General features: G+C 37.9%; 1 protein-coding gene across 5 annotated transcripts in view; it reads left to right on the top strand.

The window, feature by feature from the left end:
• ASB3 (ankyrin repeat and SOCS box containing 3) overlaps window positions 1-14512 on the top strand; it is a 122363-nt gene that overhangs the window by 100145 nt on the left and 7706 nt on the right. For all 5 annotated transcript variants that reach the window (XM_044925904.2, XM_044925905.2, XM_006044751.4 and 2 more), the window contains one exon: window positions 2202-2335. In XM_044925904.2, coding sequence (XP_044781839.1) covers window positions 2202-2335 — 134 coding nt within the window. The remainder of the gene's footprint in view (window positions 1-2201; window positions 2336-14512) is intronic.

The following is a 14512-nucleotide window of genomic DNA, read 5'->3' as shown; positions in this document are numbered from 1 at the left end:
TGCTACTGGGATTTCTTTGGAAGGAATGATGCTAAAGCTGAAACTCCAGTACTTTGGCTACCTCATGGGAAGAGTTGACTCATTGGGAAAGACTCTGATGCTGGGAGGGATTGAGGGCAAGAGGAGAAGGGGACGACAGAGGATGAGATGGCTGGATGGCATCACTGACTCGATGGATGTGAGTCTGAGTGAACTCTGGGAGTTGGTGATGGACAGGGAGGTCTGGCGTGCTGCGATTCATGGGGTTGCAAAGAGTCGGACACGACTGAGTGACTGATCTGATCTGCTCTGATATGAGTTTGCATGTTAGAGAATTAAAAATTTGGGAAATAATTTTCATACTCTAATCAGTCATTTCAGGAATACTTTGGACCCTGAATTACATAAAGTAAGTTGTCTTTGAGATGACAAGTTTAGAGTATTATTCAGTTTGTTTCTTTTTATTTTGCCCTTTCTTTTGTCCTTGCTCAGTAATGTCTCCAAAAAAGCGACCTTGAAAAGAATTTCTGGTTTTGAAGTAGTCACCAGAGACCCTAATGATTTTATTTTTCTTCAAACAGTGTGATGTTAGGGGAGTATCTAATTGAGTACAAGATGAGTAATCTTATTAGAATTTAAGTTGTCTTTACGCTTTGACTAAATTTCATGTGTACAATGTTATAAGGCCCACTGAGAATATAATACTGAAAATTCCAAGTGGGTTCTAGTAATATGAAATATTTATATAGTATTTTATAGTTTTAAAAGTCTGTTCAGCTATTTTTATGAACAGTCTCCTGAAATACACAGGGTAAGTGTTATTCTCATTTTAGAGACCAGTGTCTAGGGCTTAAAGAATTTAGGCAACATGTTTGTAAGTAGTAGAAGTGTTGTTAGAAATCAGAACTTTTCTTAGGTCATTGGCCTTTCCATTAGGATTCAAGTACTTACAAAATTTGGGAAGTCTCTTTTGGGTAGATTGGTAGGAAATCTGACATTATTTTGAAAAAAGAGAAGTAGAACTGTTTATCTTCACTTCTTTCAGTCCTTAAAGACAAAACTTGTTCTGGTAATCCTCTAGAGTCATATCTATAACGGGGAAGGTTCTTGGGAAATAATTTTCATACTCTATAATCAGTCATTTCAGGGATACTTTGGACCCTGAATTACATAAAGTAAGTTGTCTTTGAGATGACAAGTTTAGAGTATTACTCAGTTTGTTTCTTTTTATTAGAACCGTTGTAGTAAATAAATCTCTGAGGGTTGGTCAGAAATAGGCTGTCTCTCCCATACACCAGTTTAGGGACAGCTTTGGCTTCCCTAATAGCTCAGTTGGTAAAGAATCTGCCTGCAATGCAGGAGACCCCAGTTCGATTCCTGAGTCAGGAAGATCCACTGGAGAAGGGATAGGTTACCCACTGCCATCTTGGGCTTTCCTTGTGAGTCAGCTGGTAAAGAATCCGCCTGCAATGCAGAAGACCTGGGTTCAATACCTGGGTTGGGACGATCCCCTGGAGAAGGGAGAGGCTACCCACTCCAGTATTCTGGCCTGGAGAATTCCAAGGACTGTATGGTCCATGGGGTCACAAAGAGTCAGACATGACTGAGTGACTTCCACTTTTGGGTGTTTAGGCTTTATCCTTTCACTGTTAAGTGTCTGTAAGGATGACCAATCTAGATTTCGCAAGATGGTCCACTTGGGAGGAAATAATGGCATATCCACTAATGACAGTGACACTAAATCTGTCTTTTCTCACCACTGCTGCTGGGGAATAGCAAGGCGTTCTATCTCTGCTAGAGTGAGCGACTTCACATTCACTTTTCACTTTCATGAATTGGAGAAGGAAATGGCAACCCACTCCAGTGTTCTTGCCTGGAGAATCCCAGGGACAGGGGAGCCTGGTGGGCTGCCATCTATGGGGTCGCACAGAGTCAGACACGACTGAAGCGACTTAGCAGCAGCAGCAGCAGAGTAGAAACTCCTCTTGTCATCTTTCAGACAACTACATGCACAGTCACTTGAGTTTCGTGTAGGAACCTGATTTGATGATTTTTCCATATCCACTGAACTTGCCTTTTGTTTCATTAATATTTTCTTTGCTGCAGTTGTCTGTCTGCCTCCACATCAGGATGTTGTAAGAATTGGTATATGGTATTTGTTTTCACAGTGAACCTTTGGTGAATTTTGTATCTAAATGTGTATTAATATCTTGCCAATGTAGGATTGACTCAGTCAGTGATGACATTCTTATCTTCACTTTGGAGTTTACTAATTGGAGGAGACTTCCTCCAGCTGTTGAAAAGATGCTCTCTGCTCGTGCCTCAAACTCCTCTTGGGCTCTACAGCAACATATTGGTAAGAAAGTACAATTTTTAAATATATGTCACTACTTTTTTTTCTCTGTCTTCACTAGCTGTGTTGTAATTTTAAGTGATAAGACCCACTGGAGAACATAATTAAATTGGACATCATTTGCATTTTCTTTATGTGGGGAGAGGATGATGGGACTGTGAGGGAGATCATAGTAATTTCCTTAAACATAAATCATATCTGATTTTATAAGTTTAGCCTAAGGAGTGTGTAAAGAATAACAGGTATTCAGTGATATTTTAATGATACCCTTTTGTTTTTAGTAGGGTTATGCAAGCAAAAGTGAATCCTAAAAATTGTGTTGGTCAATATTTAGTTTGTGGTCAGAAAAATGCTAAATGTAATTTTCCTCTTTGGAGTGTGTGTTGATGTGTGTGCTCTCTTTAATATTTTATTGTCTCTAAAAGGAAGTATCACCATTCTTTATTGTTAACTTTTCTTACTGAATGTATGCCAGTGTGTTGGTAAGATATAACTGTGCAGGTGAGCTGGGTAGAAATTTTGTGAATTGATTGATATTTTAAATGACTATTTTAAAACAAATTATCAACTTACTCTCACTTAAAAAAAAAAAGCTTTTAAGCTAGTTAAAAAAGAAAGAGGACGCAATAGAAGATTATACACAAGGGAGCCGAATTAAACTAAATATAACCTAGGCAAAGTATTTCTATTTACTTATGTAGATTTATTTTAATCTATTTTGTTCACCAGATTATGTCTTAAGTTAGGAAAATTATTTCTTCATTACTATTTTTGCATGAAATATCACTCTTCATAAAACATGTTGAGTAGGTTTTCAAAAAGTGAACTTAGCATATGTAGAAATATCTTCTAATTTCTTGGAAAATTACATTTAAGTAAATTTTCTCAGTCAAAAACAGACATTCAGGAAAATATATTCTTGAACTGAGGTATATTCAAACTCTTAGGTTTATTTTTGCAGAAAAAGTATAATCTCTTTGGAGTCTCTAAACCTTCCAGTACAGAATTTCTTAAATGATAATGTTAGAAAGCTCATGTGCATGAGAGAATTGTATCTGCTCTTGCTAATTATGTATGCAGTGGTAGAGGGCAAATATCTATTTGGGAACAAAAAGGCAAAAAGAAGGAGCATATGCCAAGTGGGAATGGCACCCCACTCCAGTACTCTTGCCTGGAAAATCCCATGGATGGAGGAGCCTGGTAGGCTGCAGTCATACTTATGGGGTCGCTAAGAGTCGGACATGACTGAGCGACTTTACTTTCACTTTTCACTTTCATGCATTGGAGAAGGAAATGACAAGCCACTCCAGTGCTCTTGCCTGGAGAATCCCAGGGACGGCGGAGCCTGATGGGCTGCCTTCTGTGGGGTCGCACAGAGTCAGACACGACTGAAGCGACTTGGCAGCACAGCAGTAGCAGCAGCATCAGTTAGTAAAGATATATGAGAGTTTATTCTGAAGACTTTAACATATGGCAGGTTTGTCTAGATGAAGGTAAGAATTGTACATGAATGCATTATCCTGTGGTAGACTAAATCCATCAAGGGCTTCTTGTTTAATTAGGCACTAGGTGGAGCTTGCTAGGGTAATAATCATCATCTCTTAAGAGGATTTTATTTCGGCTGAAGATTTACAAAAGCCTTTCTCAGAGGTATTAATGTAGCTAATGCTTGTCTAGTCTGTTTCTCTTGCCACAACCTCTTTTGGTTCCAGTCCCATATATCCAACTGACTTTTGGACATCTCTTCTTGGTATCCCACATTTTGACATATTCAGAATTTGAACTTGTCATTTTTCCTATAAATCCTGATGTTCCTTCTGTCTGTTTCCTCGTTCAGAAGGTGAGGTGATTTGAGAGTGCTGCTTACCAAGAGAGTGGGTTATTCCTGGCAGCTGTTTGTTATTTGTTTCATCCCTCGCAGAGGTATTCAACAGGAGTGATTTTTGCTCCCCACAAGGGATAGTTTGATTGCCACAATTGGTAGGGGTGCTGTTGCCATCTAGGGGACAGAAGCCAGGGAGATGCTGCTAAATACCCTACAGTGTACAGGACAGCCCCCACAACAAAGAATACCTGACCTGAATGTTGCTAGTGACCAGGTTTAGAAACCCTGATCCACCTTGACTCTATGTTACCCAGTGTTATAAAGGTCTTTTACTCCTATATCAGGAAGACTTTTAAAACCCTGTTCTTACTGCAGACTACTCAAGAAATGCTTGTGTTCTTGGTTTCCCAAGATATTCTCAGTTATTCCAGATATTCCACTGAGAATATCTTCTGCAGGTAACGGGAGCTGTTATGATGATAGATTTTAAGTAAGGCTGGAAGGAAAAGATATGCCTGTCTACTCACTTGCCTGAGTTTCAAATGGGATTGTGATTCTCTTTCTTTCTGTAGTTCAAGACTGTCTTCATGTACCCAACTCTTTTTTTCTTTAGTTTTCAGGACATGCAGTTTCTGTATGTTGGTCATCTGTACTCTTCCCTCCTTTATTTGGATTTTGAGATACAGGATTTCTAAGCAAAAGCATGGCCAGAGTTTTAACACCGAAGGTGGTGAGCTCAGAAACACAGTTCTTTGATTACCTTCTAAGTATAGGACAGTCTTGCTTTCACCCCAGTTTCTCCAGTAACTTATCATGGTTTTGAAAGCTACCTTGTCAAAATATTTTGATTTTTTTTGGAAAGGATGCTTCTTGTGGCTCTGCTACTATTGGTAAGCCCCTAGAATAATCTCAGTTCTCTAGCTCCTTTAGGTATACCAGTATCTTTCCCAAGGGAAAGATTTTCTCTATTCTTTTCCTAAGCTCTTTTCAAGTCTTGGAGATGCCTTATACTTGCTCAAAATTCTCCATTCCTCATCCTTTTCCTCCTTAAAAACATAGCACCTTGCCCTGATAGTTTAAAAATAAAAGAAACAGTCAGTTCCTTGCTGCTCATCTTTTACTCATTTAGTCAGATTTGTTTTCAGATGTTCTTTTGCATTAGAAAGGAAAGTATACTGGGTAAAATTTGCTGACTGGTTGCAGTTTTAATAGCAATTTTTTGATCATGTACCTGTATATACCTCTTAGAAACATCATTTTAAATGTACATAGCAATACACTTCTTAATAAAAAAAAAAATGCAAACCTCTGGCCAGCTGACCAAGATCAAGCCTAGGTGATTATGTGCTTCTGGGAAAAGCACTTGGCTTTAGTTCATCCTGAACCTTTAGTGATCAAATATGAACAATTCTATCCAGAGTATTACATGGATCTGGATTCTACAAAGGATCCTATAAGGGCCCCTTGAAACTCTCGACTTATTTTTTTCAGTGTTCTTCTGTTTTGTTCTCAATAGGATTTAAAACAGTTTATACGTATAGATTATCACACAAAAAACAGTAAAACAAGTTCAAAGTGGAAGCAAAAGAAAAGCATGGAGTCAGGAAATGTTTATCAGTGTAATCTGAAACTTGTCTGTGGATACACTGTAAATTTGGCTGTGACTGAGCTCTACAGTTCTTGCTCTAGGTTACAGAGTTCATAACATAAAACAAACTCATTGCTTAGAAGTACAGATATTCTTGGATGTTGTGCTAGACAGTTGCCTAGAAAACATCTTGGTAGCCATGGTTTCTTTATGTTACCAGTTTCCATTGTGGCCTGTTGCTGTCATACCAAGATATTGAATTACCATGATAATTCAATAAAAGGACTTCTTAAGGGGGCCTTGGTACTCAGGTCTCTGTTGCTCTGACTTGACTGGGGCTAGATTTATACTATCTGGAGGGTACCCGAGTGTACTTTGAGCAGTTGTCTCTAAATACTGTAATGCTACTCTCAGTTTTAAATAAGTTATAGTTAGCAATGCATTCAAAATTAGACTACCTAAGAAGTATTAGAGTGCAGCTGCTTTGTGTTGCAGACTGAGAGCATATTTCTAGGAAACAGTCGATCTTAAAAGTAGAGGTAAAAGAGAAATGAAAAAATAAAGGTTGATAGGCTAAGTATTCTATTGTGAAACCCAGCAAACACATAAGAACTCCTGCCTAAATATGGTAGACTGAGTGAGTATAAAAGTTTATTTATTTTTTATTATTTTTTTATAAATTTATTCATTTTAATTGAAGGCTAATTACTTTACAATATTGTAGTGATTTTGCCATACATTGACAAATATTCCAAGTTTGAACCAAGTTTCCTATGAAACTTTAAGCAGCACTGCTAGTTTTGAGCAATGCTCCTTGTTCATATACTCTTTAAGAAAAACCATTTGTGGTCAGTACATCAAGCTAACTATTTGTGGTAACTTATCTTGTGAGATTGTTATATTTACAGTTAAAAACTAGGGAATAACAACCAGAAACAAAATATAGGTTTAGGAGTCAGTCAGTCAGTTCCATCCCTCAGTCATGCCGGACTCTTTGCGACCCCATGGACTGCAGCACACCGGGCTTGCCTGTCCATCACCAACTCCTGGAGCTTGCTCAAACTCATGTCCATCGAGTTGGTGATGCCATCCAACCGTCTCATCCTCTGTCATCCCCTTCTTCTCCTGCCTTCAGTCTTTCCCAGCATCAGGGTCTTTTCCAGTGAGTCATTTCTTCACATCAGGTGCCCAAAGTATTGGAGTTTCAGCTTCAGCATCAGTCCTTCCAATGAATATTCAGGGCTGATTTCCTTTAGGATTGACTGGTTTGATCTTGCAGTCCAAGGGACTCTCAAGAGGCTTATCCAATACCACAGTTCAAAAGCATCTGTTCTTTGGCACTCAGCTTTCTTTATGGTCCAACTCTCACATCCATGCAGGATTACTGGAAAAACCATAGCTTTGACTAGATGGACCTTTGTTGGCAAAAGTAATGTCTCTGCTTTTTAATATGCTGTCTAGCTTGGTCATAGCTGTTCTTCCAAGGAGCAAGTGTCTTTCAATTTCATGGCTGCAGTCAACATCTGCAGTGATTTTGGAGTCCAAGAAAATAAAGTCTGTCACTGTTTCCACTGTTTCCCATCTATTTGCCATGAAGTGATGGGACTGGATGCCATGATCTTAGTTTTCTGAATATTGAGTTTTAAGCCAACTTTTTCACTCTCTTCTTTCACTTTTATCAAGAGGCTCTTCAGTTCTTATGTGCTTTCTGCCATAGGGCAGTGTTATCTGCATGTCTGAGGTTATTGGTATTTCTCCCAGCAATCTTGATTCCAGCTTGTGCTTCATCCAGCCCGGAATTTCACATGATATACTCTGCATATAAGTTAAATAAGCAGGGTGACAATATACAGCCTTGATGTACTCCTTTCTCAATTTGGAACCAGTCCATTGTGTCCATGTCTGGTTCTAACTGTTGCTTCTTGACCTGCATACAGGATTTCTCAGGAGGCAGGTTAAGGTGGAGAAGGGAAGGGCAAACCACTTCAGGATTCTTGCCTTGAGAACCCCATGAACAGTATGAAAAGGTTTGGGAATAGTTGATCCTTTCTGGTAGTAATTTGTTCCCTGCTTTATTGAGATATAATTGACATATAACATAGTATAAGTTTAAAGTGTACCTTTTTAGTAATAATTAGCTAGCATTCCAATTGCCTACTCAAGCCATATCTGGTTTAAAGTAATCAGGCATACCAGTTTTCAAAAGAACATTTGATTTTCTGTTCTCTATGAAGAGCATGTTTCTTATTCAAAAGTAGTGCATGAAGTTACTTGTTAAAAAGTTGGATGTTCAGGTACAAATTTATTTCAGGCTAATGGAAAATTTTAACTCTTCTGACTGTTTAACTCCATGGTAATGATATGGTGCCAGTCTGCCTGGACATCAGGTAGAGTAAAGTGGTTAAAGATTGGAGCTCTGGAACTATACACTTCTACTACTTTCTAATTGTTCAGTTCAGTTCAGTTGCTCAGTCGTGTCTGACTCTTTGGGACCCCATGAATTGCAGCATGCCAGGCCTCCCTCTCCACCAACTCCCGGAGTTCACCCAAACCCACGTCCATCGAGTCGGTGATGCCATCCAGCCATCTCATCCTCTTTCATCCCCTTTTCCTCCTGCCCCCGACCCCTCCCAGCATCAGAGTCTTTTCCAATGAGTCAGCTCTTCGCATGAGGTGGCCAAAGTACTGGAGTTTCAGCTTTAGCATCATTCCTTCCAAAGAAATCCCAGGACTGATCTCCTTCAGAATGGACTGGTTGGATCTCCTTGCAGTCCAAGGGACTCTCAAGAGTCTTCTCCAACACCACAGTTCAAAAGCATCAATTCTTCAGTGCTCAGCTTTCTTCACAGTCCAACTCTCACATCCATACATGACCACTGGAAAAACCATAGCCTTGACTAGATGGACCTTTGTTAGCAAAGTAATGTCTCTGCTTTTGAATATGCTAGGTTGGTCATAACTTTCCTTCCAAGTAGAGAGGTTATTTAATATCTCTGAGCCTTGATTTCCTCAGTTATAAGAAGAAGTAATAATAATATCTCCCTTACATTGTTGTCACAATAAGTTTTGTCATTATGGCAGAGATGGACTGTATTTATTTTTAATTGGAGGATAATTGCTTTACAATGTTGTGTTGGTTTCTGCTGTACAACAGTGTCAGTCAGCCATAAGTATACATATATTCCCTCGCTCTTGAGCCTCCCTTTTACCCCACTCCCTAATCCTACCTCTCTAGGTGGTCACAGAGCATCAGACTTAGCTCCTTGTGTTATATAGCAACTTCTCAACTACCTATCTGTTTACACATGTTAATGTATATATTTTGATGCTACAGAGACAGACCTCATATAATTGAGTTTCGTTTCATTTTGCTCTTCCTTAGAACACAGGAAGAATGCATTGTTCTTCTTTTTATGTGATTGGTTTAAGTGGGCAAAGCATACGTCATATTGGATGTGAATACTCAGTGCTGTCACTTTCCTTTGCTGGGAAAATCTGAAAGCCATGTTTGAGATGACAGTGACACGAGATAGAAGTAGCCTGGAACACTGAGTTGTCACTTCAGGACACTTCCCTTGGAGAATCACCTGACCCAAAGAGGATTTGTATGAGCAAGAAATAAACGTTTGTTGTATTCGAAGACACTGGGTTTTAGAGTGTATGTGTTATCACAGCATAACACAGCCTGTAACCAAACTAACCTGTAATCAGATCCTGCCCCAGAGTTATTGACCAGGGACAGACCATTGAAAGCTATGCATGTGTGCTGTCACTTCAGTCATGTCCAGCTCTTTGTGACCCATGGACTGTAGCCCACCAGGCTCTCTGTCCATGAGATTTCCCAGGTAAAATACCGGAGTGAGTTGCCATTTCCTTCTCCAGCGGATCTTCCCAACCTAGGGATTGAACCTGCATCTCCTGCTTGGCAGGCAAATTCTTTACCATCTGAGCCATCAGGGAGGCCCAAGTTAAATAAGCACAGTGACAATATACAGCCTTGACGTACTCCTTTCTCAAATTTGAACCAGTCCATTGTTCCATGTCCCATTCTAACTGTTGCTTCTTGTCCTGCACACAGGTTTCTCAGGAGTCAGGTATACCTCAATTAAAAATAAAACCCATTAGTAATTGCCTGTCATCTTTAAAAACTGAACATGTGACCTTCTATTTGTAGAGTAGGAAACTTGTGACCTCCCAGACGTGAGCCATGTTATGAGCCTTCACAACTTAAGCAGAATCGTGCTTTGCTTAACAGTGTCCTGCACACTGCCCTTATTACTGGATTTAAGAGCCAAGCTTGTGGTTTTTATTTCTTGTTTGTTTTTTAAGTTAAGTTTATAGTTAAATTTTAACAAGATTCCATATACTCATTTATAATTTCATAATTTTAGCTTTACACAGCCTCTTATAAATCCAAGTGATGGATTTTAGTTTTGTGTGTGTGTGTGTGTGTGTGTGTGTGTGTGTGTCTATGTGGTGGGGAAATCTGACGTAGCAAATCCACATTTGCTGGGACATTTTGCTGTTAAAACTGATTTGATTTTGTCAGCAATCAGTTGCTAAGCTAAGAGGAGAAAATGTTGCCCTAGAACAACTTAATGTTGCTAAGATACTTAATGTCCTAAGTATCACATCAGGTCACCAGTATTATTTAAAGCCCATTTTACTGTTCCCATATACTGCATTGGATATATATGCAGGCAGACCCCTGGGACAGCTATATCCTAGTTAAAAGAAAATTCTTTTTCAGATCCCAAATATTTATTTTATGGTGGGAGGGCAGACAGGACAGAAACTTTAGTTTTTGATAACTTGTTCATTTGAGAACTTGTAACCACTCAATCTGTAGTTTTAGTTAGTTCTAAATGTGGAGCATAAGCATAAGTCTTTAGTGAAGAGAATCTATCATGTAAATATTTCTGTAGGTGCACATTTACAAATTTAGCTGTTTATATTTATTAATTGCTAGTGAGTGAGTCCTTTAATTATATGTCAGCTATGTATCAGATACTGATTTAGAATCTGTGAATGAAAAACACAACTCTTTAGTGGAATGGCTAAAAGGGAATGATGCAGGGTCATGGCAGAATTTCTTTTTAAGGTGAGAGACACTTGAACATATACATTAAGGGATCTCAGTTTTTTTCAGAAAAACATTAAGGATTTGGAGATTAAAAACAATAGCTTATATAATAAGATTTCAGATAAGCCAGAAGGAGATGGGTAGACTCAAATAGTCCCCTTCCTTTGAGAAGAAGAGACGAGAGTGAGTAGATACAGATAAGTTTATAGTTTGAGTATTTGAGAAAGAGCGCATAGAAGATTTCCTGTTTTTACTTAGGAGTAGGAGATAAAATCTTGCTGAAAAGGAAATTGAAGTGAGAATTTGGTAGGAGAGCCTTGATTTAGAATGGTGGTTGTGGGAAACTGGGAACCAGTATAAGAGATTTGCCGAGCAGCCCTGTAGACCTTGTGGAAGTTGAAAGTGGTATACTTTATATGGTTATTTTTTCCTCAGATTGCTTCATTTTCTGTGTATTGGAAAGAAGGAAAATGGTTAGATTGGTCTGGGAATTGTCAGAGCAGGTACAGCAGAGTTGAGGATGATAAAATAGGGTAAGTGATAGGCCTGTGGATGCCAAGTAAGAAATCAGAAAGGAAAGGGATCTGGTAAATTTGACAGCAGGAGAAGTTGGGGCCCATGGTCTCAATAATATTAATGACCAGGGGTAGTGACAGTAAGGGAGAGTACACTCTGGAAGGATAGGAAGTGGCGTATGTTGGAATTTAAAGACAGAAAAATGCGAGTCTGAAGATGGTGCAGAAGGACTGAAATTGCCACTGAGGCACTATGATAGGTGTGACAAGTTGTGGAAGAATGAGAAAATTATAGCTCAGAAATTGATCAAGGAGGTAAGTTTTGGGGGAGGATCAGGCTTCTGTGAGGACAAGAGGTGAAAAGAGTGTTCTGTACAGGGTTCTAGATGAAGGTGGGCTTGTATATGATAAAATGAGGGGTTCCTGATAACTTTATGGAAAGGTTTTGGGGAGAGTTAAAATCTATAATATTGAGCTTAATTAATCTTTTCTCATTGTCTCAGACTGCTGTTTTTATTAATAGTTCCCTAAATAAGTTAGGGGAATGAAGAATGAATTTTTATTTTCTAAAAGAGCTGAGACCATGATTTATTTTTTCACTTGATTACTATAGGAAAATGCTTATGCTGGATGATTTTACTTAATTTTCAAGTCTTCCAGGCTTGAGAGAGAGGCATCTTAAAAACGGGAGAGAGGAAGATAAAATTGCTTATTGGTGATCAAGTTCCTTTTTACTTTCTCTTTTCTGTAATAGTGAGGTTATAGTTGTAAGAATTGAACTTTGATTTTTTTTTTCCCACTTAGCATATATGGCTGAGTGTCTTGTACATATGGGTTAGGTTAGTGCTTCCAAAAGTGAATGACCTGGCATCCATATTTGTGATGTACCTTAGTGAATTGTAGTTTAGATTTGACTGTTCAGTGGCTCTGTGGTTACATCATCTAGTTTTAACTTAACTAATTCTCGAAAATTGGTTAACTGGCTTAAAAAGATTTCTGTGAAAAAATGTTTTATGTGAATAATGCTAAATAAAGGTATCAGTACAAGTGAACCACCAAGTAATCATAGAACTACCTCCTGTTCTTCCCAGATAGTCATGTCATATGATGAAAATACTGACCACCCAATCTAAGCTGACAGCAAGTTCAAAAGTATCAAGAAAAGTATTTAAAATATAGTTCACCTTAGAAAAATAAATAAAAGATGGTTCACTTTTACTCATGTTAGCAGTGAGCCTTGATGTATGTAATGTGCATTGAGATAATAAGGAAATGAAAATATTGTAATCAGCAGGACACTCTTAATGAAAGCATCCAAAACATAAGTTCTGTGATTTTACATGAATATTTAAGTCATATGATGCTCAGTCATTGTTTTTATAAACTGACTAATAGTGAAAAAACAAAAAGTTACATACCATTGGGGAAATGCATGTTCTTATTGACACAGTAAAACACACTGAAATAATATCAGGACAAAGTAAAATGTATTTCTTGTTAGCAAATACTGTTGAAAGGAGTGTAGTAAACATTGCTAAAGAGTTAAAAGAATAAAAATATAATCCTGCAAGTAGGATGTGTGGTACATTAAGTTGGAAGAATATAACTGCCTCAGCTTAGAGTATTTGTTAAGATTCTGCTTCAATTAAAAAAAAAATACAGTTGCTTTTCTGAGAGTCACTAAAGGAAATATATACCAGAAATGATATATTTGTAACAATGATGACTTATTTAATAGAATTTTTTTTGTTGTTGTTTGGAAAGCTGTGTAAGACTGTCTACTGATGGAGTGGTTTACTTTTCAGTAAATGTGAGGAAATGGAGATAACATCACAAATGAAATGAGTTGATTGCATCATTAAGAGTCAGGCTAATACAGGAAAGGAATTGAAACCAGAATTGCTTGAAGTATTAATAATATTGTTGTGAGTAATTTTATAAAAAACACAACCTTTAACATATATAGAATCTTTGTAGTACTTTATTAAAAAGAGTCCTTTAACTTAATGATAAATTACATACTTTGGGGAAAATACAGCTGTTCGTCTTTAATCTTTTTTTCCTTGAGGATAAATAGCTATGAATAGAATAAAACCTAATACATATATCATGAAATTCTATTGATTTAAGGTAAAAATGATATTGTAACTGAATGAAAAGGCAACAGCTTTTTGAAAGAAATTTTGCTACGAGATGATCTTAAAAACAGATGCTAAGAAATATTTCTATTATTACAAGATTTTCTTTTCAAAAACAATGTACATGACCTAAGTGTGTATTGACACACTTAAACTACATGGAAATAATTTCCTAAGATTTTGAATACATTTAATAATAATGTGAAAAAATGAAACTTTCTAATTAGCTTGTAAACTGATACCAGGGAAAATAGAAATTTGGCAGATGAATTTTGATAAAAGTTTTGCATAATATAGTGACTTGCCATGTTAGATATGGACCTAACAGAAGTAGAAGATACTAAGATGAGATGGCAAGAATATACAGAAGAACTATACCAAAAAGATCTTCATGACCCAGATAATCACGATGGTGTGATCACTCACCTAGAGCCAGACATCCTGGAATGAGAAATCAAGTGGGCCTTAGGAAGCATCACTAGGAACAAAGCTAGTGGAGGTGATGGAATTCCAGTTGAGCTATTTCAAATCCTAAAAGATGATGCTGTGAAAGTGCTGCACTCAATATGCCAGCAAATCTGGAAAACTCAGCAGTGGCCACAGGACTGGAAGAGGTCAGTTTTCATTCCAATCCCAAAGAAAGGCAATGCCAAAGAATGCTTAAACTATCGCACAGTTGCACTCATCTCACACGCTAGTAAAGTAATGCTCGAAATTCTCCAAGCCAGGGCTTCAACATTACGTGAACCATGAACTTCCACATGTTCAAGATGGATTTAGAAAAGGCAGAGGAACCAGAGGTCAAATTACCAACATCTGCTGGATCATCGAAAAAGCAAAAGGGTTCCAGAAAAATGTCTATTTCTGCTTTATTGACTATGCCAAAGCCTTTGACTGTGTGGATTGCAACAAACTGTGGAGAAACAAACTTACAGAGAAGGGAATACCAGACCACCTGACCTGCCTCTTGAGAAATCTGTGTGCAGGTCAGGAAGCAACGGTTAGAACTGGACATGGAACAACAGACTGGT

Source organism: Bubalus bubalis, chromosome 12 (assembly GCF_019923935.1).
Source record: "Bubalus bubalis isolate 160015118507 breed Murrah chromosome 12, NDDB_SH_1, whole genome shotgun sequence".
NCBI lineage: Eukaryota > Metazoa > Chordata > Mammalia > Artiodactyla > Bovidae > Bubalus > Bubalus bubalis.
This window is presented reverse-complemented; position numbering and strand designations above follow the sequence as displayed.